This window comes from Amia ocellicauda, chromosome 6 (assembly GCF_036373705.1).
Source record: "Amia ocellicauda isolate fAmiCal2 chromosome 6, fAmiCal2.hap1, whole genome shotgun sequence".
In the NCBI taxonomy this organism is placed as follows: Eukaryota; Metazoa; Chordata; class Actinopteri; order Amiiformes; family Amiidae; genus Amia; species Amia ocellicauda.
Genome location: NC_089855.1, coordinates 31,210,782 through 31,237,071, shown reverse-complemented (window position 1 = coordinate 31,237,071; position 26,290 = coordinate 31,210,782). Strand labels below are relative to the sequence as shown.

General features: G+C 39.9%; 1 protein-coding gene across 2 annotated transcripts in view; it reads left to right on the top strand.

Moving 5' to 3' along the window:
* nr1i2 (nuclear receptor subfamily 1, group I, member 2) overlaps nucleotides 1-26,290 on the top strand; it is a 52,900-nt gene that overhangs the window by 4,574 nt on the left and 22,036 nt on the right. The window contains exons 2-3 of one of the 2 annotated variants that reach the window (XM_066706891.1): nucleotides 17,677-17,791; nucleotides 21,532-21,775. In XM_066706891.1, coding sequence (XP_066562988.1) covers nucleotides 21,537-21,775 — 239 coding nt within the window. In that variant the 5' untranslated portion in view covers nucleotides 17,677-17,791; nucleotides 21,532-21,536. The remainder of the gene's footprint in view (nucleotides 1-17,676; nucleotides 17,792-21,531; nucleotides 21,776-26,290) is intronic. The other variant, XM_066706890.1, reaches the window with a different exon arrangement.

The window sequence follows — 26,290 nt, the reverse complement described above, 5'->3', positions numbered from 1 at the left end:
ATATCATGATTAGTCAGCTTGAAAATTGATGAAAATTTTGGGAATTTGGAGGCCAAGTCAACACCTTGAACTCGTGATTCATCAGACCAGACCACCTTCTTCCATTGCTCCGTGGTCCAGTTCTGATGCTCACGTGCCCATTGTAGGTGCTTTCGGCAGTGGACAGGGGTCAGCATGGGCACCCTGACTGGTCTGCGGCTACGCAGCCCCATACGCAACAAACTGCGATGCACTGTGTGTTCTGACACCTTTCTATCAGAACCAGCATTCACTTTTTCAGTAATTTGAACTACAGTAGCTCGTCTGTTGGATCGGACCACACGGGCCAGCCTTCGCTCCCCACGTGCATCAATGAGCCTTGGCCGCCCATGACCCTGTCGCCGGTTCACCGCTTTTCCTTCCTTGGACCACTTTTGATAGGTACTGACCACTGCAGACCGGGAACACCGCACAAGAGCTGCAGTTTTGGAGATGCTCTGACCCAGTCGTCTAGTCATCACAATTTGGCCCTTGTCAGAGTCGCTCAGATCCTTACACTTGCCCATTTTTCCTGCTTCTAACACATCAACTTTGAGGACAAAATGTTCACTTGCTGCCTAATATATCCCACCCACTGACAGGTGCCATGATAAAGAGATTATCAGTGTTATTCACTTCACCTGTCAGTGGTCATAATGTTATGGCTGATCGGTGTATAGTAGTGTGTCTTTGGATTATTATTATTTTATTTACTAATTTGATTGTTTGAAAAGAAAAAAGAAATCCACTCCTTGAAGAGGTCCACACCTTTCAATGTTGTGAGTAGGGTAACTATTGGTCAGATGGAAGTTTGTGGGGTAATTTCATATACAGTATATGCCTGTCGGTAATCTAGGTTAAAGTCTTTCAAGCATAATTAATATAAAGGCTAGGACTGGAGATTATTACATTAACAAACAGTACGTGACCTCAGTGAAAGAGTGAAAATGTTAAACTGGTGAAAAATAGAGCAGTACTGTGATTAATCATTAGATAAAACAACTCTCAGCTAAAATAGCCCTTAGGATTTCAAAATAGTAAAAGTAAGTGGTCAAGAAAGATGTAAAAGAGTCTGGAATGGAATGTTTACTACAGTTTTGAACGGATTTTCCAGATGTTTCAGCATGACTTCATCACGTTTCACTGCACTGGAACATCAGTAAACCATGCTGGGTTGTACATGACTTAGAGATGTGTATTATGGTATTTCATTCTATTTCTGTAGTAAAGCACTGTGGAGGCGTGTGGTACCATTGGGATACCACTTAAAAATACTACAGTAAAACCATGTTAAATGTTTGAAGTTCCTATGGTTAATTTGCATAAGGGAACTGTATGTGCATCTAAAGTATTTGTGTCTGAGTTTATGTAGGTTGTGGAAGAATCAACACATTTGTGTCACAAAATATATATTGAAAACATATGTCAATGGATATTATGTATTTCAAACAAACACAGAGCTATATTAAAATGTGTACAAAATGTTGTTTTGTTATTATTGAATTGATCTATTTTCAATATGTGTAGTATTAGATCCCAGTTTTAATAATAACAAACAAAATGTTCAACTAGTTAGGCAGTTAAATAAATATTTGTAATATTTATGACACGTCAAGGATATTTTTTTTTGTGATACATTTTGCAGGAAAATGTTGCTTTATTTCCAGATCAATATACAGAATGCAGATTTTCCTAATTTCAGCTGCTTCCAAATATTGTTGAAAGTATGTTAAAGGTTAACTAGTAAGTTAAAGTTTAACTGCCACATATTAGGTATTTGGCCTAAATTGACAGACGTATCCTTTGTTGCACCTATTTCATAGAGGACATTGGACTGCATAAACTTTGACTGTGTGTAGCCTCATGAGAATTACTTTAGGTGATGTTTAGGTGATGAAATCTCTACATCAGCTGGAATATTGTCATTTCATTTTCACTGCTGCTGCACAATCATTTATCATACCTGCCTGTAAACAAATATAGTCTAGTCTGATTCCTAATCAAAAGAGCATCATTGTCTTACTGTAAGCTTCAGACAATATTTAAAAAGCTAGACATACTGAAGAATGTGTCTTCAATGCAAGCTGATGTTCCATTCTGTTTATCTTTCCATAACCCCCATGGTATTGTAAAGCACTGCTGTATTGAACAACATTAAAACAATGAATGCATTGTACTTGGTAGCAGCAAAAAATTAATTAAAATGCCAGTGCTTCAGTTTATGGTTCAAGAGTTGTCTTTTCAGTTTCCTGTTCTCTTTAGTTTTAAAGTAAATCTAAGATAATACTATTGTAATCAGTGTTTTTTTCAGTTGCTTTGGTGACATCATAGTGGCAGAGTAACAGAATAAATGTCATATTTTAAAAGCTTATCTAGAAGCTTTTAACTTGATTTAATGAATCAAGTGTGACTTTATGTGACTGGGCTAAAATATACAATCCTTATATATGAAGAGCACAAACTAGCATTTTGATGGGAACTTGTTACCAAACCAAGTGTTTTAACCTTCAGAAAAGTGTTCCTTCGATTGGGCAGTCCTGTAGTACAAGTTCTCAACTTTCATTTCTTTGGGGAGCTGTGTGAAAACAAAGCAGATTGTGAAAGAAAACACAAACTACAGTAGCATTCAAGCCGAATAGTCCAGCAAAAGCTGGGTGTTAATTCAAATGTTTACACCAAGTCTGGGTTAGTGCCACTCTGAGCTGGTTTGTATTCAGTGGGAACCGGCTTGGAGATTAACTGGCATGTCCAGTAGCCACAGGTGGGGTTGTGGGAAAGCCACTGGAGTTTAGTCACTCTTTTAGTGCCTTTATCCTGTGCATTAGTATAAATCAGTGGACTTGTAAAGCTACTCCCAATGTTTTAATTCATAATAACTTGTTATGGTCTGGACGCCAGCATCATGGCTAAGAAGTGGGCGAACAATGAATCTGTAGTGTCTAATAAATAAATGCCATCTAACAAAGTTGGCCCTTCTTTGTATTAAACGGAAGCAGTGAAATCTGGATTGCTCCTGGTGTTAACGGGAGAACAGTATATTGCTCAATTTAATTTAATGAAATTGTTCCCCATGGTACTAAAAACTTGGAACATTTCAAAGTAGTTTTGCAATCGCTACATCTTGTAATATATGAAAATATGTTTTGAAAGCTGATCTACAGTGTCAGAGGACTGGACCTGTGATTTCTGTCGGCCTTCAGGGGCATAGTAACATGGATATTAAAAGACTTCAGTGGGGTAAGTGTTATATCCTGCAGGACGTGGCAGCTCTGCATAGCTGACTGAACAATTTCTCCAGAAAGCTTTAAGAAAAACGATTGCAGGCCCTATAATAACTGGTTTATGTGCTCATGTGTTAGTTGGACTGTATACTGCTGCTATCAATACCACATTGGAAAGCTATTTGGTGTTTCAGGATGTGACGTGTCGTAGTAGGACACTTGGAGACTGGAAAAGGAATTTAAAGATGTCTTTACACTGAAAGACATTAACATCTTAATCAGGCATCATTCACACATCATTCAATTGAGTCCCATTGCACTCCAACAAACATCGACATTTACATTATTTGTTTGCTGTTATTCATAGAAAAAACTTGCTGTTTATCTCTGGTTAATTAATGAATTAATTAAGTAACTATCGACACTAAACGCAATGTTGATCATTTTTGACTGCTCCACTGCGCACAATTGGGATGTAATTCTGCACTGTATTTTGCCCTTGTTTTGAGTTCACATTATCTAGGCCCTGTACTGCATATTGATGTATTTTACATTTATTTTGTTTACGCTATTATGTAATATTTTTGAGAACTGTAAATCGCACTAGGTAAGGGTGTCTGCTAATAAATGAATAAATGCGAGATCTCTCCTCATCGCATCAGTTGCATTGCTCAGCGGTAGGAATAATAAACAGAGCTGATCGGTGTAACCTGGTGGCCGTGCTTGGAAAATAAACACAGACCTTCACCTCCAGCTGTAATGCCTAATTGTAGTCACGGTATTCACTGATGTTATAGCCTTAACCTCTTACCCTATTTTTATTATTTGTATTAAGACTTTACACTGTCTTATCTTATAAAAACCAATAAATACCCCCAAAATATTCATTTGAATTAATTTTCTGATAATGACGTAGCAATTGAACCTGGTTCTGTTGTGTGGATGATGGTAAACTCATGTTTAATTTAGTGATGAAATCTAGATATATAAAATTAATTGGGGTAGGTGATGTTATACTCTTTAGCCTTTAGAGCTTTCAAACACCCAACCCCCTCCCTGCCACCACGTACAGGGACCTGCCTTTTGGAGTAGCAGATTTGACTCTGGTCAGGCTTTGGGAATTAGCCGCTCGGAGGTGTGCTTGAGGTGGCATTTTGAATCACAACAGACAATGACTACACTCATTACTCTGTCAAATCCAGTGAGCTAGTTCTTCCCTGGCTTATTCCTGCTTGGTCTGCTTCTAGGGACATAATACTAGAAAGGAGAATTAGCCTCAATAACAACAAAGCAAGTAAAGTCTCGACAAAGCCTTAGTTAAAAGTAGTATGGAGAGTGCTTGAAAAAAAAAAAAAAACACTAAAGATAATTATTTTAATTAAAAAGAAGTTCAGTCTCATTGGGAACATTGAGAATGTGGCTCAACTGGCCCATAGTCATAATCTGTTCTTTGACAGCTTTAACTACAGGGGGAATTACTTTTGTCAGAGCATGTTCTATAGGCTTTCTCACAGATCCCTGCTAAAATGTCTTATACTAGAAACAGTTGCTTGTCATTAAGGTTTGTTAAGGTTTAAGGTCCTACTTGTTACCTGAATACCATTTCTTTGGTCAGTTTTTGTGATCAAAGGATCTTGTCCTTTGTCATTCCTTTCCACTGCACTATACTGATGATAGCATGTCACTAAATCTGTGATGCCTTCACATATTGAAAGACAATAGCAGGTGTTATTGAGTGCAGAACCATCACTCTGTCCTTTGATAGGATTGGATATGCAACTCTCTATTTTAAAACCTATATTATCAAAAGTAATGGGATTTCCTCTCCCTGCAATGCAATGGTCCACAGGGCATGTGCTAATTGTCCAATGGTCCATGTGTTAAGGCTAAGCTATTTGGGTTTGTTCAATGGGTACCATGACCATTACTATTTTTTTTCATATTTTTTGACAACAGCATACTGTCAGCATTGCAGGAATTTTAAGGTGTGAGAGTATTCACCTGACAATGCAGTTAACACCTTGTCAAAAAGAGTTAACGCGAGAGGCACCGGAGCCAATCACAGTGTCTGAAACTGAAGAGAAACCGGAGGCGGAAGAGCAGGACGGGCTGCGAGAAGCAGCCATGGGTCAATAAAGCAGAGAAACACAGGGATCTGGTGCTCCGTGCTGTGAATCCACAGCATTAATCTCCTCGCTGACACAACACTGCAAGCCTATACTGCATAGCGGTATATGAGTAGAAGAAAAAAATATAAAATAAAAACCGAAGCCGCCATTGATGAAAGCTGTGTAGTTAATAATAATAATAATAATAATATTATTATTATTATTATTATTATTATTATTGGCAGAAGCCCTTACCCTTAACACACAACGTTGCCACAATGTTGGAAATCAGCTGTTTCCGCTACTATGTTGGAGTTTCTATGTGAATGCAAGTCTCCTGTTGTGACATCTGTTGATGTTATTGATGAACTTGGGCATCAGTTTGAGTCCTAATGTACAGGTGCGCAGCCCATAAAGACTTTCCTCTGTCATAGTGGAGCGCAAACATGTTTTAAGTAGCTTTTGCCCACTGAACATCACTTGTAATATGAGCACATTACAAATTACATAACCTTCCGAGTTAATAAGTACAGTGTTAAGCCACCCACTCATATCTATCTGATTGGCCTAGTGGGTGTAACACAGTTTCGGAGCTCTGAGTGTCTGAGCTGCGGGGTCGAGTCCCAAGCGGGGAGCCATGGCATTGTGCCCCCCAAACACACCACTGCTGGACTTGATGCTGTGTTATAAACGCCTATTACAATTTGTATTATCATCACTTGACAATGAACAGTGATGAGTACATCAGTACAAAGTACATAATTTTAATATCACTCGATGCCATCTACTGTCAAAAGCAATAAGTACAAACTTTATGCTCTGTGTCTCAGTGTCTCAAGGTGCAGCACTGACAGTAGACCCTGCAGTGCAGTGCACCTGCGCACTCGTCATATCTCTCCAAAGAATGTGTGCACTGTGGCCACACTGACAAAATATTTAATGAAAAAAACAGTGTTCAGTGTTTACACATACATGTTAAATATTTGATCATGTTACACATATATTTACATTTGTACATTTGTCTAAATTGCATTTCCATACATAAATACAGTACACCTTTGTAATATGTCCGGCTGTGTGTGTGTGTGTGTGTCAATGTAACGTGTAGTTATCACTTCCACATTTGTATAATGTGCCTGGGATAAGGCAAAACGTTGACCACCCCCTAGATTATCTGTTCAGATTATTTTTTAAAGATTTTATTTGTTTCCAATCCTAAATGTATCCACTACATTGTGCAAGTCTGCCTTTAACGGATTATTTTATTTATGTATTTATATATTTAATCCACCCAATGTGCAGCGCACAAACCTCATACACTGGATGTGTACTGGCTTGCCCAACCAGATACCCAACCATATACACCAATCAGCCATAACATTATGACCACCTGCCTAATATTGTGTAAGTCCCCCTTTTGCCGCCAAAACAGCCCTGACCCGTCGAGGCATGGACTCCACTAGACCTCTGAAGGTGTGCTGTGGTATCTGGCACCAAGACGTTAGCAGCAGATCCTTTAAGTCCTGTAAGTTGCGAAGTGGGGCCTCCATGGATCGGACTTGTTTGTCCAGCACATCCCACAGATGCTCGATTGGATTGAGATCTGGGGAATTTGGAGGCCAAGTCAACACCTTGAACTCGTGATTCATCATGCCAGGCCACCTTCTTCCATTGCTCCGTGGTCCAGTTCTGATGCTCACGTGCCCATTGTAGGCGCTTTCGGCAGTGGACAGGGGTCAGCATGGGCACCCTGACTGGTCTGCGGCTACGCAGCCCCATACGCAACAAACTGCGATGCACTGTGTGTTCTGATACCTTTCTATCAGAACCAGCATTCACTTTTTCAGCAATTTGAGCTACAGTAGCTCGTCTGTTGGATCGGACCACACAGGCCAGCCTTCGCTCCCCATGTGCATCAGTGAGCCTTGGCCGCCCATGACCCTGTCGCCGGTTCACCGCTTTTCCTTCCTTGGACCACTTTTGATAGGTACTGACCACTTCAGAACGGGAACACCCCATAAGAGCTGCAGTTTTGGAGACGCTCTGACCCAGTCGTCTAGCCATCACAATTTGGCCCTTGTCAGAGTCGCTCAGGTCCTTACACTTGCCCATTTTTCCTGCTTCTAACACATCAACTTTGAGGACAAAATGTTCACTTGCTGCCTAATATATCCCACCCATAGTGGTCATAATGTTATGGCTGATCGGTGTATGCCTGTACATATTCTATAAATATCATACAGACGTGTAAATATGAATAATTGCAATTATACTGTATGTTTACACTACAGCCGCTTTGACAGCAGTGTCACTCGATGCAGTGTTCGTCTCTTAAAAGTTGCGTTCAGTGCATATAGAGAGAGATGCATGAATTATTGAAAACCTGATATGTCCGAACTTTGATTATAAAATGCAGACATTAGATACACATTCAATCTGTGGTGAGTGCGTTACTGCACGGGCTTCTAGGGTACAGATACTGTAAGAAAGGAGACTTACACGGGTTTCTAGGCTGTATCTGGATGTGAGTGACAGTGAATGCTCAACTCGTGAACTGCTGGCTGATATATTTTAACAACAATATCTATGCTAACCTAATATAAACTGATACAGGTCGGCATTACCTTTGCCCTTCTTTTGGATATACCATCTGGAATAAGCTGTTTCTCACTGGTGAGTGCATTTTCTCATTTTAAAATTGAAAGGAACAAACTTTAAACTAATGCCAAATGTATCATGCATGGAAACACCCCCCTTATATATGATATAGGCTGAATATACATAACGTTGTAGTGAGTACGAGTGAGGATTCATACACTACTAAAAAAAATTAAGGGAACACTTAAATCACACATCAGATCTCGATGAACGAAATACACTCACCTAAAGGATTATTAGGAACACCATACTAATACTGTGTTTGACCCCCTTTCGCCTTCAGAACTGCCTTAATTCTACGTGGCATTGATTCAACAAGGTGCTGAAAGCATTCTTTAGAAATGTTGGCCCATATTGATAGGATAGCATCTTGCAGTTGATGGAGATTTGTGGGATGCACATCCAGGGCACGAAGCTCCTGTTCCACCACATCCCAAAGATGCTCTATTGGGTTGAGATCTGGTGACTGTGGGGGCCAGTTTAGTACAGTGAACTCATTGTCATGTTCAAGAAACCAATTTGAAATGATTCGACCTTTGTGACATGGTGCATTATCCTGCTGGAAGTAGCCATCAGAGGATGGGTACATGGTGGTCATAAAGGGATGGACATGGTCAGAAACAATGCTCAGGTAGGCCGTGGCATTTAAACGATGCCCAATTGGCACTAAGGGGCCTAAAGTGTGCCAAGAAAACATCCCCCACACCATTACACCACCACCACCAGCCTGCACAGTGGTAACAAGGCATGATGGATCCATGTTCTCATTCTGTTTACGCCAAAGTCAGACTCTACCATCTGAATGTCTCAACAGAAATCGAGACTCATCAGACCAGGCAACATTTTTCCAGTCTTCAACTGTCCAATTTTGGTGAGCTTGTGCAAATTGTAGCCTCTTTTTCCTATTTGTAGTGGAGATGAGTGGTACCCGGTGGGGTCTTGTGCTGTTGTAGCCCATCCGCCTCAAGGTTGTACGTGTTGTGGCTTCACAAATGCTTTGCTGCATACCTCGGTTGTAACGAGTGGTTATTTCAGTCAAAGTTGCTCTTCTATCAGCTTGAATCAGTCGGCCCATTCTCCTCTGACCTCTAGCATCAACAAGGCATTTTCGCCCACAGGACTGCCGCATACTGGATGTTTTTCCCTTTTCACACCATTCTTTGTAAACCCTAGAAATGGTTGTGCGTGAAAATCCCAGTAACTGAGCAGATTGTGAAATACTCAGACCGTCTGGCACCAACAACCATGCCACGCTCAAAATTGCTTAAATCACCTTTCTTTCCCATTCAGATTGGTTGGTTAGATAATTGCATTAATGAGAAATTGAACAGGTGTTCCTAATAATCCTTTAGGTGAGTGTATATTAAAGATCAAAATCTTGTGTTATTCGATGAGAACAAAATGACGTAACAACGGTCAATGGAAACCAAAATCACCAACCGATTGAGGGCTGGATTCAAACTCACACCGAAAATCAAAGTACACAATTGAATTCACAGGTTGTTCCAACTTGCTGAATTTCATCATGGCAGCTCATAATGTGACTCAGTAGTATGTATGGCCCCCACATGCCTGTATGCACTCCCAACAATGTCTGGGCATGCTCCTGATGAATCCTGTGGGATCTCCTCCCAGACCTAGATCAGGGCATCAGTGAGCTCCTGGACAGTCTGTGGCGCTACTTGTCGGCGTCGGATGCACTGATACATAACGTCCCAAAGGTTCTCAATTGGATTCAGGTGTGGGGAACGTGAGGGCCAGTCAATGGCATCAATGCCTTCGTCATCCAGAAACTGCCTACACACTCTGGCCACATGAGGCCGGGCATTGTCCTGCACCAGGAGGAACCAGTGTGAACCTACTCTCATCTGTGAAGAGAACGGGGTGCCAATGGCAGACCTGCCAATTCTGGTGTTCTCTGGTGAATGCCAATTGAGCTGCATGGTGCTGGGCTGTGAGCACAGGTCCCACTAGAGGACGTCAGGCCCTGATGCCACCCTCATGGAGTCTGTTTTGGACAGTAACGGCCCATCTCATGGTATCTCCTCCATGCTCTTGAGACTGTACTGGGAGACACAGCAAACCTTCTTGCAACTACCTGTGCAACCTTAATGGGCTGCAGGTACCGCCTCATGCTAACAGTAGTGATTCACAATGGCTTAGGCTTCCTAACTGGACAGATTGATATCCCTGAAGTTTAATTGACTTGGTGTTATACTGTGATGATTACGTGATCCCTTAATTTTTTTTTTAGCAGTGAATTTACTCAATAGTAGGCACTACTCCCACGAAAGATGAAGAAGTAAATAATTTTTAAGACATCAAATAGTTTTCAGAACAATGAACAAAGCAACAGCAGAATAAACGAATGAGTGAATTAAACAAATAAGTTATGAAAAAATACATAAAAAACATAATCGAAACACTGACACATTGCTGAACAAAATTTAAAATTACATTCAATAACAACATATTTTCTCTCTGTGCACGAACAATAGGCAACATTTAATTTGTGTGTAATTTGTTACCCGTACACCTGTATTGCAGTTACTGTAGCAATAATCCGTTATTTCCACTGAACACACAGAGCCGCGGAGGCTGTGAATAAAGCCGGAGCTGCGCCTGCGCAGACCTGTGCCGGACGGGCTTTCTCTGCACTTTGCCTCAACCGCGAGAGGCTTCAGACAACTGCGCAGTGTGTGAAACTAGAGCAGCCGAGCGCATTCAGCGGGTTTTCTCGCAGATATTTTCTTGATTTAATGCAGCAAAAATGTAACCACTTCCACTGTATTGTTGGGCGGGATTAACTACAACTTTAACCAGCCGCTAATAGCAAACTACACAACTGTACATCATGGGATTTACTTTAAAAATTAGACGAGAGTAGCATCTAACTAAACATGAAAGCGCGACTGAGTACAGTGTGTAGTGCTGTAGTAGCAGCTGTGAAAGCTGTGTTTTATTTGCTCGCATTGTGCCAGAAAGGAGCTGCGAGAAGGTCGTTTTGCGGCGCAAATCGGGTCAGATTTAATACCGCGATAGTTTAGCAGCGCGACTTCCATTCGCAGACATGCTGCTAATATCACAGATGGTGACAGCTGGGTTTCACTATTTTATTATTTTTGTATTTATTTGCAATCTTTCACTTTTTGTTATATTATGGTTTTATGTATTGAGTGATTCACTTACACTTGGTTTGCTTGTTAATTGCTTTATTATTTGCACGTGTGTTTTATTCATTTATTACCCAGCCAATCACTTGCCCTCCTTTGGGACATAACGCACTTTTCATGGAACCTTCAACCGCGCCCCGACCCCGAGGTGGATAAAGGCTGGGTGTACCAGCAGAGATGGGGTAGGCCGGAGCAGAGCGGAGGCAGATAAGGAGACGAAAGCACAGAAGGGAACAACAAGGCTTGAGACGCGCGGCAGTAGCTCAGTGGCGCAGCGGGAGGTGCTGGCTCTCTCTGGGCAGTAGATGGTGCTGGGTAGCGCATGAGGTGAGGGCAGAGAGAAGAGGCGACAGAAGGGGGCGAGTGGATGCAAGATGGGAGAGCAGAGGTGGGTGTCTGCCTTGACCGCCCACTTGAAAGCTTCCACAGCACGGGTGGGAGATGGGGCAGCCCCAGGCCTCGGGAATCCTCCACAGTAAAGTCAGCTTGACGTTTGATACTAGTTTGATTTTTGACTCGCGCTACCTGACATGAAAGCAAAGAGCTGCATCTCCCCAACCACCACAGCTAGCATCTGCAAAACAACTTTCACATGAAGAGGACCAATTGTGAATTCTTTCACAGCCTTTGTTTTACTTGTGAATCATAAGAGTCATTTGTGAAAATCAATAACACACTGCACATTGCCTGTGCCTCCCGTAGCTTCTCCCTGCTGCCTCCCCTGAGAACTGCTTGTTTTGCACATTTTGGTTCCTGCCCCTTAGATCGCCGTGCCAGGCGGGGGCGCTCGCCTGCAGTGGCGAGAGCGAAGTCCGGTTGGGAGATAGTTGGACTAATTAGTTAAAGAGGTAATTGGCTTTACGAGAGGAAATCCCACAGAGCCCCGATATCAGGCTTACCTAGTGGTGGTAGTGCGTGGTGTTGCTCTCTGTGGGGACAAGCCCAGGGCTATTGTGCACGGTCACTTTGTATGACGGAGGGAATAGTTTTAGTTAGTATTTTAGGGATTTTTCTTTTTCTGATTCGTTTAGATTAGGGTAGGGCTTTTATAGTTATGTCCCGGTTCTGAAAGTATTTTAAACCGCTTTTAGTATTAGTAACTGTTCCCCTATTTTTTGTATTGTTAGTCTCTGTATGGATCTGCCTGTGTTGTTAATAAATAGTATACATTGATTGTAACTGGTATCCTGTTGGTGCGCTGAGATCTTGTGCGGGGAGGGTGCGGAACGAATTCTCTGTCTCCGTAATCCAGCGTGGCGTAGGCGAATATTTAAAAATTAGGACACCAATGCTTCTGCGGCGACTCGCAGCGTGAACATTTTTGATTTAATCCTGCTCCTAGTCTCAAACCCAGTAAATGTGTCTGAAATTAATAAAAGAAAATCCAAACATTTGTTTTACTGTTCTGTAGTTTTGTCAGATAAGCCTTGTAGCACTGCCGAGTTTATAGCACAGTCATACAAAATCGAATTAGGTACGTTGATTAAACAAGCAAGAGCACTGATTAATTGTCATGCCTAGGTATAATGAAGCCTGCCTTGTCCACAAGCTATGTATATGACCATCCCCATTAAAAAGGAAACAGTGTTATCTCTATTTAAATAAACTGTGAGTTACATGTCTTTGGAAATACTAGTTAAACTGCTTTGATAAAGATGTTATGGTTAAACCACCAGCATGTCTAAAACTCAAGAAGTGTCATGCAGGATGGAGGATTGTGAGTAAAGGAACTATAATTTCTGATTTCACTTGACTTTCACACAAAAAAAAACCTCTCTGCTTTATCTGCTGAGTGCATGGTTTTGAACTGATTAGCCATCTGGAAACTGATCCAATTTAAGATGAGGAAGGAGTAATTAAATACATATACCAGTGTTAATTTCGTTAATGTTCATCAATAAACCGTTTTTCATTTTAGTTAACAAAGATGAAAATCTGACTTAACATTATCCAAAATGACAAAATGTTTTTGCGTTTTCGTCTGAGAAAATATGACATTATGTCAGTTTGACTAAACTAATAATTCACTGTTTGCACTTTTACCGCATGCCTGTCTGTCATATAGCAGAACCCAACCCCAGCAGCGTGACTGCTGCTGCCATGCAGTGCAGCTCATAATGGGCTAAACACAACTGGGATCTACAGCATGGGCTGGTGAAGGAATGCGACAAGTGCAGGATCAAGGTTGCATTCTTGTAGCGTAGATGTCTGCAGATATGCAGAATTCCAGCCATTGATGGAGCAGTGCAGATCTGCAGAAATCTGTGCTACATGAATGCAACCCAAGAGTTTTGAGAGTGCGATCATTTCCTCCAAAATAAATACAGATATTTGATCAAAAAGACAGTGTTCAATAAAAGCTAGTTACATTATCTGGAATGTTACTATTATTATTATCATCATTAAAAGGCAAACCGATTAAAACAAAATGTAGCTAGGCTACCGAGCACAGTCGATACAGCTGGTTATTTCCTAAATTGTGAGTAACCATTCATTCAGTACATAAAAGAAACCTGCAGTCTGGCAGCATTTCAAATACAATGAGAAAATGAAGAAAATGTCTTGTAAGATATTAATTGCAGGAAACAAAACCGAATATGGCTACAATATGATAGAGTGAAATAAATCAAATTCCATTAGTAAGATTTGTGTGTTTATTTATTTCTTAGACAAATATGTGAAGGCTTTGGAGGTAAAATAATTATTTCAAATGTAAGTCAGTCCATGATTCTTATTCTTTGATTAATAGTTAAGATTCATTTTTTATTAATTTGTTCATTGCTTAAATTGTTTTGTTTTTTTGTTGCCACACAATTATTGTATGGACTAACAAATTATAACTGTCTTAATTCTAAAGTTTGTGCAGGGTTTAGGTCAATATAACAAATTAAATATCATGTCTAAAATATGACTAATGTAATTTTAGTCGACTAAAATTAACAAAGATTTAAGTAAATTTGTATTCGTCTAAAAATAAAGAAAAGTATGTGACTATACACTCACCTAAAGGATTATTAGGAACACCTGTTCAATTTCTCATTAATGCAATTATCTAACCAACCAATCACATGGCAGTTGCTTCAATGCATTTAGGGGTGTGGTCCTGGTCAAGACAATCTCCTGAACTCCAAACTGAATGTCTGAATGGGAAAGAAAGGTGATTTAAGCAATTTTGAGCGTGGCATGGTTGTTGGTGCCAGACGGGCCGGTCTGAGTATTTCACAATCTGCTCAGTTACTGGGATTTTCACGCACAACCATTTCTAGGGTTTACAAAGAATGGTGTGAAAAGGGAAAAACATCCAGTATGCGGCAGTCCTGTGGGGGCGAAAATGCCTTGTTGATGCTAGAGGTCAGAGGAGAATGGGCCGACTGATTCAAGCTGATAGAAGAGCAACTTTGACTGAAATAACCACTCGTTACAACCGAGGTATGCAGCAAAGCATTTGTGAAGCCACAACACGTACAACCTTGAGGCGGATGGGCTACAACAGCAGAAGACCCCACCGGGTACCACTCCTCTCCACTACAAATAGGAAAAAGAGGCTACAATTTGCACAAGCTCACCAAAATTGGACAGTTGAAGACTGGAAAAATGTTGCCTGGTCTGATGAGTCTCGATTTCTGTTGAGACATTCAGATGGTAGAGTCAGACTTTGGCGTAAACAGAATGAGAACATGGATCCATCATGCCTTGTTACCACTGTGCAGGCTGGTGGTGGTGGTGTAATGGTGTGGGGGATGTTTTCTTGGCACACTTTAGGCCCCTTAGTGCCAATTGGGCATCGTTTAAATGCCACGGCCTACCTGAGCATTGTTTCTGACCATGTCCATCCCTTTATGACCACCATGTACCCATCCTCTGATGGCTACTTCCAGCAGGATAATGCACCATGTCACAAAGTTTGAATCATTTCAAATTGGTTTCTTGAACATGACAATGAGTTCACTGTACTAAACTGGCCCCCACAGTCACCAGATCTCAACCCAATAGAGCATCTTTGGGATGTGGTGGAACAGGAGCTTCGTGCCCTGGATGTGCATCCCACAAATCTCCATCAACTGCAAGATGCTATCCTATCAATATGGGCCAACATTTCTAAAGAATGCTTTCAGCACCTTGTTGAATCAATGCCACGTAGAATTAAGGCAGTTCTGAAGGCGAAAGGGGGTCAAACACAGTATTAGTATGGTGTTCCTAATAATCCTTTAGGTGAGTGTATCTCATATCTCATGACCTGACTAAGACTATGACTAAATCAAAAACTGATGACTAAATTAACATTGCTGCCTACTTATCTTGGAAAAAAATACTCTTAATATCATGAAGAGAGCTTTGTGATTTTTGTGTGTGTTTATGTCTGGCTTTTAAGGCCGGGGGTAATGAGGGATTATCGCTCTCCTGAGACCCATTCATGATTTATTCTCTGTTTTTCGCAACATTTTAAAGCCAGTTAAAAATGTAAGAAAATGACACCTTGACTGTGACACCTGTCTTAAAGAAGGCACATATTAGACAGTGTGTGGGATGGTGCATCACAAAGGGTATGACTGAGGAATGCATTTCAATTGCTGCCATTGAGTGACATGAAGTTTGTCCAGCATCTTCTGTGATCCAGTACTGTGACCTGGCAAATCCAGTCTAAGAATCATAAAAGTGAGCTAAGAATGTATATATTGATGTCTCTACACAGGTCAAATTGTTAGGACTGTAGTGTTTTGCTTAATCACACTGATGAAAGAATGAATGACTTTTTCCGTGTAACCTGCTAAATCTAGCCTTGAGGTGGGCGGAGCATGGATTTCCCTTGGGATGCGATGGGGGTCTTTAATTTGAATTGGGCTTTGAATTGGGTAAAATCTGTGCAGTGCACTGCAAAATGTAATGCTATCCAAATAAGAGGAGAGACAACCAATTACAATGTACACAAGAGGTCAGCTCAGGGTTACTTCTCTTGTTAAATAGCTCCTGCTTTCTCCTAATTAAGCCGACTGCAATCGATACGTATTTTGGCACTCTGTGGATCTTAAAGATATGCTATGAATTAAAAAAATCATGGAAACCCATATATTAAAATAGCAGGCCCACATGATTTGTGCACTACTTTTTGCTATGGATTAAAAGCATACTGATTTGTGTTGTTCAACATTTTCCAAAACAGCAGCTGTCAATGTTGAAACATGAGCATTTTCACCTTCTGTGGAGGAAACCTAATGGAGCAGGTCAGACATACAGTTCACCTGGGAGAACCACCAGTTCTAACCAGATGAGAAAACTGAAGATTAAAAATAGAAATAGCATCTGTATTAGTAATTTTTTAATGGGTTGGGTGATTCATTTTTTATTTAATTTTCGTTATTTAAAAATAATAATATTTGTGCTAAACCGACTAAAACTGATTCTGAAAAGAAGTCCAATATCCCTGTACTAGTTATTTCGATTTCATCTCGTTTTATTTCACAAGTGGCTCAAATGAAAATTGCTATAAGGGGTCTCAAATCACTATTAATGGCTACAATTTGTCTGAGCAGATGCCATCTGGTATGTTGACTACTGCAATGTAAAGTTTTCTTATTAAGTCTAAGTAAAGCACATCTCCCAGAAGCAAGCTGTTTTCAGGTAATGTATTTCCAATATTCTGAATATAATTGCATGTGAATCAGTGGCGGAGATCAGAAGTCGATGACCCCGTTGCTTCACCACAGCTGGAGTTGTGTTGAGCTGGAGCTGATGTGTTTTACATTTAAATCATTCTCTTGTGCCACCTAAGCTGTTAAATATTGCAAAGATTTCAAGGGATAGAAGAGATTTTCTCTGTGACCATAAGAACTTTGAAGGAGCCAAAATGTATGGGTGGCGGAGGGACATGCAGTGAAGCCTGGAGAGATGCAAATGAGTATGGCATTCATGGGGCTGTGGCAGTCTTGAGAAATCATTATGTAATCAATGTATAGATTTTCAGGTTTATTTACATGATTCTTTCGTTCACTCTCTCTTTTTGTCATTTGTTCATTCATCCATTCAATTAATAGAATAGTTTGATTTAATATTCTCCTTGATCCAGTTAGAACTCAATGCTCAAATTTAACATGTTATTCATTGGAAGGGGGGGATATGAATTTACTGTTTGAGTGACGTTACAAGAATGATGTTGACTTTATTTTTTTTGTGTTACTGTTACCTATCATCAATTCTTATTTAGATACTAAATGCTAAATCCTGTCTGATACATTATTCACACATGTTAATTAATGCACTATATCTGTATTGTGAAAAGAAAAAAATCTTCACAAGGAAATCCTTTTCTGCTATGGAATCCAAGGCTTTCTAAGAGACTAATCACAGCTTGTTGATTGAAATAGCATGCAAAACCTCGTATTACAAACAGGAAGGTTACAAATTGAAAGAGCGGATGACATTTTAAGCTCTGTGTTCAGGCCTGGCTTTGTTATGGATAGTTTGATTGAATGATTGCATTGTGTGTGTTTTTGGTTACAGGTCTCCACTGAAACAAGGTGTCTGAATGTTATGTGTCACTCTGGAGGTGTCCCTCAGACAGGGTGGGCTTTCATCAGCTAGGGAGATTTAACTCTACACTGCTATTCTCCAACAGGTAGGACGTGAAACGTCAAACCAAATTTAACTGTTGTTCACTGGCAAGACCAAAGTCTCGGTGGACTTGTAGCTTCATTGCCTGTTTGGTTTGCTTGCTTATTTGCTTGTTTTTGTCATATAACACTGAGGAACCCATTGAGATGTTTAACACATACACAGGCCTGGTAAATCAAGGACAACATATTCATTTAAAGTGTTTGTGATATATACATCACACTGGGTTCTTAATGGTGAAAAGTTTTAATTTATTGTTGTATTTTGACTGTGACTATCTTGAACACACCTGGATTCTGATTCATGTTCTGAACAGGTCTCTATTTTTGGAAGGAAGTGTGTTTGGTCACAAGAGGGAATGATATCAGCCTATTTACAGAACTGCAGAGAAGTGCATGACGTGATACATCGACTGGTTTCTCTGGGATTTTGTTAGTGATTTGTTGAGTTTGGAAACACACTGTGAATGCTGCAAAAGGACTCGGGGGCCTTTTCAGAGTTTGTTTTAAAGGCCTTTCACCAAACTGTAGACTCAGAGGAGTCTCGCCTGGTTTGGGAAAAGCAAGGAGTCTGGATCGTTTCCCGTAGTGCAGGGACAAGGAACAGCAATGTGAGTCCCCTTTTGGAGTGAACCATACAGGGCCATGGTGTTTTGTGCCTTTTCTCCTTAGAGAACATGTGAGGGGAACTATGAGTACTTTAGTCATGCAGTGGAGAAACAAAAAAAAAATGAATTAAAAAAATAAAAGAACCCAGCGGCCAGACCTTTCAAGCTACCTTAGTAGAGTGTCAAGTTGTACAATTTGGGCAGTAGGAAAGAGGCAAGTGTATGAAAGGCAGAGAACAAAAATGGAGGAGTCAGCAAAGTATATCTGACCTTTGGCAATTTCTATAGGATGTCAACCAAATTGTGAAGCCCGGAAGTCATTGTTTTAGAATCAATGTGAATACTCTGAATATCCTTGGCAACAGTTCCCTAGTATTGGGCTTTACATCATTGCAAGGAAATCATCAATGTTGTTTTAGCTCTCTCTCATAGGGATGCTATGGCAACGTAAGAACCCAGCCCCCATGCTTTTTATTTTTTCCGACTACGGTTTCATTTAGAAAAGTACAAGAGCTTCCAGAAGACACCGTGGTGCAGTAATAGGTAGGTTACCTGTGTTTTCTTAGTTGTTTGTGGCTTGCGATAATTCATGGTGGTTATAATAAAATAAAATGATTGTAATTTCTCCTAGGAAATGGTCTGCTACTTTAATTAGAAGAGCAAAAAATAATAGTATCATACTACTGACACCTGCTTCCATAAGGAATTTATTTGATGACTCATAAAGATTTAAAAAGAGAGGGTGTGCAGGGGAAGTATGTTTTTCCAATATCAAAATTCAGTTTTTTAATAGTTATCATTAATATCATAGATGCCAGGAGGGGGAATACCCCTGCATAAAAGTACAGTGAAGAAGACTGACAGTTTTTGGTTGTCTTCCTCTTTTCCTCACACAGGAGAACTTCACTAGGGAACAGTGTACTTTTACACATGGCTGAGAAAACATGTGATTTGTGTGGCTGTTATCTGTTGTTCATTTAAAGAACGCGCTGGAAGTCACAGGTAACCTGAGAAATATGTTGAGGCTTCTATAGAGGGGATACAGAGGCAGTGGACACAGAATGGGAACTGCAGGAGTCTCCCTGCACAGATTTCTATTAGTTATCTGTATATAATTTATATTTTGTTTCTGTACCGAATATTATTTTATTTTTGTATTGGGGGGAGTGTTCTCTGCCTTTGTTTCCAGATCACTGTAACATAGGTAGATGTATCTGGGATATTATTAAACCACTTCACTGCAATGAATGGTATTTCTCCTACGGATAATTGATTGCTTTGTGCCTGTAAAGCTAAATAATTGCTCCTAGATATAAATTTTTTTTTGTCGCCATAGAAGTAGTTCCAGAGATGGTCGAACTCTTAATTAAGGAACTCATTAAAGTTAACTAATTAGAAGCTAATTACAAGGCCTGTGTTTGAGTTTTCTGAACAGCAAGCAGACCTCCTTGTTGTTCAAACAATTAGTGACTATTGCCATCTGGCAGTTAGTGGTCTTCTGGTCATATTCAGTCTGTCACAATTGCCAGAATCTTAATGAGTAAGTTGTGGCCTTATTGTGGTGTCATATATGTATACACATCTTTGGCTGGGCTAGTCAACAACCCATTTTGAAAACTCATACATGTACGATGTTTATTTTATATGTGTTATATATATATATATATATATATATATAATATAACATGTGAGTCTTCCATATGGGCAGTTGTTGTATTGTACAGAAAGTGCCAGTTCTCCCTATATGCTAAACAACACCTTCTACACAGCAAGCACCCCAGACAAAGCTCACACACAAGGGCATTGCAAAACATGTTGCCATGTTCCTTTACCTGTGGAATGACAACACAGCTTTATGGAGGCTTCACTGCAATGGAAAGGGTTAAAGGATGAGACATTTCAGTTAATACTGGCTGTCGATCATTAATTTTTTTTAAATGTATTTCCTTTCCTTGCTGTGAGGATGCATCTGAGACGAGTGTCTAGAGTGAAGACTGCTGTGAGTGTCAAGAAGCAGATGCTGCCATAAGCAGGCATGTGTGGGAACCATACAATAAAACTCTTCGGTGATGGTGTGTTTTATAAACGTCATTATGGGATCAAAGAGACCAGGAAATTATCATTCGGCTTTCAATCCTACTGCTGATAAGCAAAGGCAAAGAAACAACAGAACCATGCAGGCCTTTTGAGTAAAAGAAAGCAGCTGTTTCCAGTTGTGATCTGTCTTAATTCATTGAGATGGTTAAATGGACAGCTGCAGAGCAGCCTTGCTGTTGAGGAGAGCAACATTTCTCTGAGGAATCAGGTAGTGTTTCAGGGTACAGAGCAATTATGCCAAAAATGGAAAAAAAATCAAAGCTGATTTACAAGTTGAGAAAGCTGATTTTAATACATTTCCTTCACTCCTGTCAAGTATTTACACTGTCGTTCACTGTACACTGAAATACACTCTTTCCCTATAATTCCTTTTTGACATGGATACATTTTCGTTAATTAAGATTCCCCACCGATTGCAAAATTGGTAAAGGCTGCCTGAAAGTGTTGAGGTCAGATCTTTAAGTAGAAAGCAACGACACACTTGTATAAGTTCTTCAGCTGAGTTCTGAAACAAAACTGTTTGTTTATAATAATAATAATAATAATAATAATAATAATAATCGTTATTTATAGAGCGCCTTTCATACCACAGAGTTCAAGATGCTGCACAAAAACAAAAAAAGAAGGTAACAGAACACAAAAGATTACAATCAGAATTAAGAACATAACAAATTAATAAATAAATTAAACAACATAAAAAAACATCATAAATCACAAAAAAATTAATAATAATAACTACTAAAAACAACAATATATAAAATGAAAAAGCTAAATTATTTATGTTGTTAAGAGAATTATATTTTATTTTAGTCATAATAGAGAACTGAGAATAGTGCCTGGGGAAATAACACTCAAATTAAGGGGGCGTCAAAACTCCCAGAAATGCAGATCAATGGATCTGAAGGATCCAGTAGCTCTATAGATGTGATTGTGCCAGACTTTAAAGCACCTACTGGCTTATTTAAAAAGCACCAAAACCAAAGAAAATGAAACATCCGGGTACCTGACAGAGTTTCAGACAATCGTTTTTCCTGATGCAGGTACCATGTCCGAGAGTGCAGGCTGGGAGAAGACCGGGAACGAGTCTTTGGAGAAAGGGCCACAGGAAGAGGTGGGCCAGAGCTGTGACTGCACCCTGTTGGGGGAGGGGGAAGAGGAGGAGGAGGAGGAAGAACCAGATGATGATGACGATGGAGAGTCCAAATTGTGCCGGGTCTGTGGAGACAAGGCTTCGGGTTACCATTTCAACGCCATGACCTGTGAGGGCTGCAAAGGTTTCTTTCGGTGAGTGTCCACTAGGGTTGGGTGATTTTATATATCATCTGTACTGATATATGTGGTATTATTTTATTCACATTTACAATATTGTGTTGTTGGATTATGTTCTTGGGTTTTGGTCCAGTATATAAAATACACTAGCTGATAAAACAAAATTAAACAAAACAGTAGGTCTGTGATTTCTTATTGTTTTCAAAACAATTTTTTTTCCCAGTTGATTTAAGTGCTACATTTGTCTGTCATCTTTAAAGTTAATTAAATATGTTGCCCCACTGTTTTATTGATGGCATATAAACCTGCAAATATTTAAAATGTCATGCTTTTAATTTCTGCAGTACCTAAAATACAGTATTATTTTTAATGCTTGGTGTCTATACCTAGTGCTTAATTTCTTCTGCATTTAAAAACACCCATAAAGCCTGCAGTTAACTTAAGAACTTCCTAGGGAGTTTGTGTCAGACCCCCATGACTGTACACCTGTTGTTACCCGCATATAATACTTTGCAGTACACCCACATTAAATGTAATTTTCCAAGTGTCTTACTGCCTACATACAAATGGTGTCCTGTTTGAATTAGAGGTTTTTCCTTTTTGAAATGTTCATTGTACATAACCTGGCTTTGAAAAGGATTATGGGTCCCACTCGTAAGGCATTTTCCACCTCGCAGAGTTTAGCACTGTTTTTTTAAATGTCAACTTACATGCTTTCTGAATATCCCAGGATGTATGCTACACAATACCAAGCACAAAGTGGAGCAGGCACAAACACTGCATAGTCGGTTAGCTTGTGCCTGTGCATCATGTAGGGGCTCCATCCTATCTCTCATTCTTCTTGGTGTGCAAAGTGCTTAGTGGCAACTTGTATTAAAGTGCGCTATCCTAAATAAGATTGCAATTGAACTAAACTGAATTTTGATATTTGTGCTACAGACCCAGGGATGTTGTGGGAGAACAGGACAATCTGTGCACATTGAGCATCTGTTCAAGTTGGCCATGTTCTAAACTGCATTTTTTAAATATTACTGACTACTGCAAATACATATTTTTCAAAGGAGAAAAAAAATGACTTTATGATTGAACATTGTGTGACAAATGAACAAAATAAATCAGTCCAGCAGCATCAAAGATGTTGCCCCCAAAGATGCTAGTGGTTTGTGTTGACCTGGTCAAATATAGAGCACTGAAGTACGTTCTCAGTAATTAGTTCAGTTGCTGCGGAATATTCATTGATCTTTCCTATCGTATGGAAGAGAAATATGGCTAGAGAAATAAATGACCCCCTGCCAGCCACCTGTCCTCCTCACACATGGGTTGACGAAGCGAGGTGAGATTTGAGTCATTGTCTTTTTGTAAAGTGGCCAAAATGACTCAACAAAATTAATAAAATGCCTTGTTGAATTTGATGAGCTCCTAACAGTCCATCCATTCATATACCAAAAAATGCCCCCTTTGCAGTGTATTTCAAATACACAGGATACATGTTAAATATATTTTAGTCTGTAAGCCACATATTTATTTTTGAATAAATGGTTGAAATGAAGCTCACCGTAGATTTTCAACTAATTAAATAATTGGATGGTGTACAGGCTAAAATATAATACATCCCATAAATTATAAATCTACAGCAATTAATTAAAATGAATGCTAACATTCATAACGAAATCCTGCTAATGGGACTTCTTGATTCTTTGATGTATGGTTTAGCCTTTGGGAATGCCCAGTTGTTATTGATTTTGTGATCTTGTGGAAGCTGACTGGCACCACCGCTCTAATTGTAGCTTTATTTAACCATCTAATTTGCCTGTTGTGTGGGCATTGTCTCTGCATATTAGATATCTGCCTTCAGCATACTGGATATATAGAAAGGACTGCTACTGCAGGATCTTTGTGCCTGGTTGCTACCTTTCTGCCCATATCAAATATCGTTTTAATTGCCGGGCACAAATACAATGAAGATGGTAATTTTAATCTTCAACTCCATTTGTCCGTCCAAGTCTGTATTGTGTTGTTTTATGTCATATTGGTAGAAAAGGGCTTTTTTCAGTACTTTGTGGCAGCCTTTTCTTGTACACTGTGGGCATTGTGTAAATGCTTCTAAAGTGTCCTTGAGGTCTGCTTATTCGAGGTGACAAGGCAGTTCCTACTAATAAGGTTGGTTTTAATTGTTGCCAGGGGGATTGTAAACACTTGATTTCTCATCCTTTCACCCTTTTTTTATTCTCAGTTGACCATTGCTACTTCCGTTCAGTCAGTGAATCACGCACAAGGGGGGGTTATCTTTTCAAGACCAGTCCAAAAACACACAATTAAAATAATAATAATAAATAAAAAATTATAGTACTCTTTCAAATGATATTGCCACAAAAGTGCCAGCAACCTACCAGCAACAGTGATCTGGGCTGTCACTCTGGGAAGCTCACCTTGTTCACTTCAGTCCACCCAACTCCGGGAACACCAATCTGCCAAACTGTTTGATTAAAAAAGAAATAAAGAACAACAAAATAACACACAATAAAAAAGCATAAGTATATATACGTTGTCAATATCACTTTATGGTATCTGTTAAAAATAAACCAAAAAAAGGGTATATCGTTGATGTTTATTTTTTCTTGTTTTGCCTTTCACCTAGGTAAATTAGGTGTTTTAAGAAAATCACTGCATTGTCATCTCCAATATAAAAAAAAAAAGTGACCACATTTTAAATATTCTGTACGAAGGCTCTCCTCTTTGACTGGTTTCTTAAATGTCATGTTAATTCACCCTCCCTCTCCCCGTATTGATGCAAAGACAGTGAAAAGTCATTGATTAGCATAGCAGTTGCCAACACATTGAAAGCATTGACATTTATTGTTCTTTTTTTTGTGGTAACTGCTATATTTACTGAATTCCTGTTGTATAAGAAGTACCAGGAAGGGTCTTGCCTGACCAATTCGAAACCTCATAGGTGCATCTGTCGAAGAGCTACAATATTTAATTTGTTGTCTGTGCTTAATAAGTTTTCTTTGTTCTCTGTCTTGGCAATGCACCCACGACATCCCATGACTAAGCTCTTGTCCCTCAGCCAAGTCACCACACCAGCACCACCACCATAGTCACCAAGAAAACAATTGGTAACACACTACGCCGTGAAGGACTGAAATCCTGCAGCACCCGCAAGGTCCCCCTGCTCAAGAAAGCACATGTACAGGCCCGTCTGAAGTTTGCCAATGAACATCTGAATGATTCAGAGGAGAACTGGGTGAAAGTGTTGTGGTCAGATGAGACCAAAATCGAGCTCTTTGGCATCAACTCAACTCGCCATGTTTGGAGGAGGAGGAATGACCCCAAGAACACCATCCCCACCGTCAAACATGGAGGTGGAAACATTATGCTTTGGGGTGTTTTTCTGCTAAGGGGACAGGACAACTGCACCGCATCAAAGGGACGATGGACGGGGCCATGTACCGTCAAATCTTGGGTGAGAACCTCCTTCCCTCAGCCAGGGCATTGAAAATGGGTCGTGGATGGGTATTCCAGCATGACAATGACCCAAAACACACAGCCAAGGCAACAAAGGAGTGGCTCAAGAAGAAGCACATTAAGGTCCTGGAGTGGCCTAGCCAGTCTCCAGAACTTAATCCCATAGAAAATCTGTGGAGGGAGCTGAAGGTTCGATTTGCCAAACGTCAGACTCGAAACCTTAATGACTTGGAGAGGATCTGCAAAGAGGAGTGGGACAAAATCCCTCCTGAGATGTGTGCAAACCTGGTGGTCAACTACAAGAAACGTCTGACCTCTGTGATTGCCAACAAGGGTTTTGCCACCAAGTACTAAGTCGAAGGGGTCAAATACTTATTTCCCTCATTAACATGCAAATCAATGTATACATTTTTTGAAATGCATTTTTCTGGATTTTTTTGTTGTTATTCTGTCTCTCACTGTTAAAATACACCTACCATTAAAATTATAGACTGATCATTTCTTTGTCAGTGGGCAAACGTACAAAATCAGCAGGGGATCAAATACTTTTTTCCCCCACTGTATGTAATAGCGGGACGTTGTCTTGACGGCCAAAGTGGTGGCTACATTTCCAGGACTTTCTGCGTTTCTAACGTGCTGTTGAGGAATTTTTGGTGTAAAGTAACCCGAAATAGAATGGTCTGATTTCGGACTCGACATCCAATGTACCAAACATTGCCAGGGGTAGGGAATGTGGTGGGTAAAAAGTGTGAAGAGTTAAAGAAGCCAGACTGATAAATGGGTTAAGTGCTCAATAGAGTAGCTTTTCATTGCTTTGTGGCTTGTGTGAATGAAATATTTAAATCCACAGTATTTGTTTCTCATTGTTTCCCTTGAGTTCACTTTGTCATTTGTAGACCGTGTTGTGTTTATACCTGCAGGGGAAGAAACACAGGATGTCAGTATTAAATATAAAAATACCACGTTATCCTGTTTGATTTCCCCGCCTTCTGTGGTCTTGATGATTTCATTTTTGGAATCCGCCATCGACCAGAAGCATTGTGTCTTATCAAATCATTTATG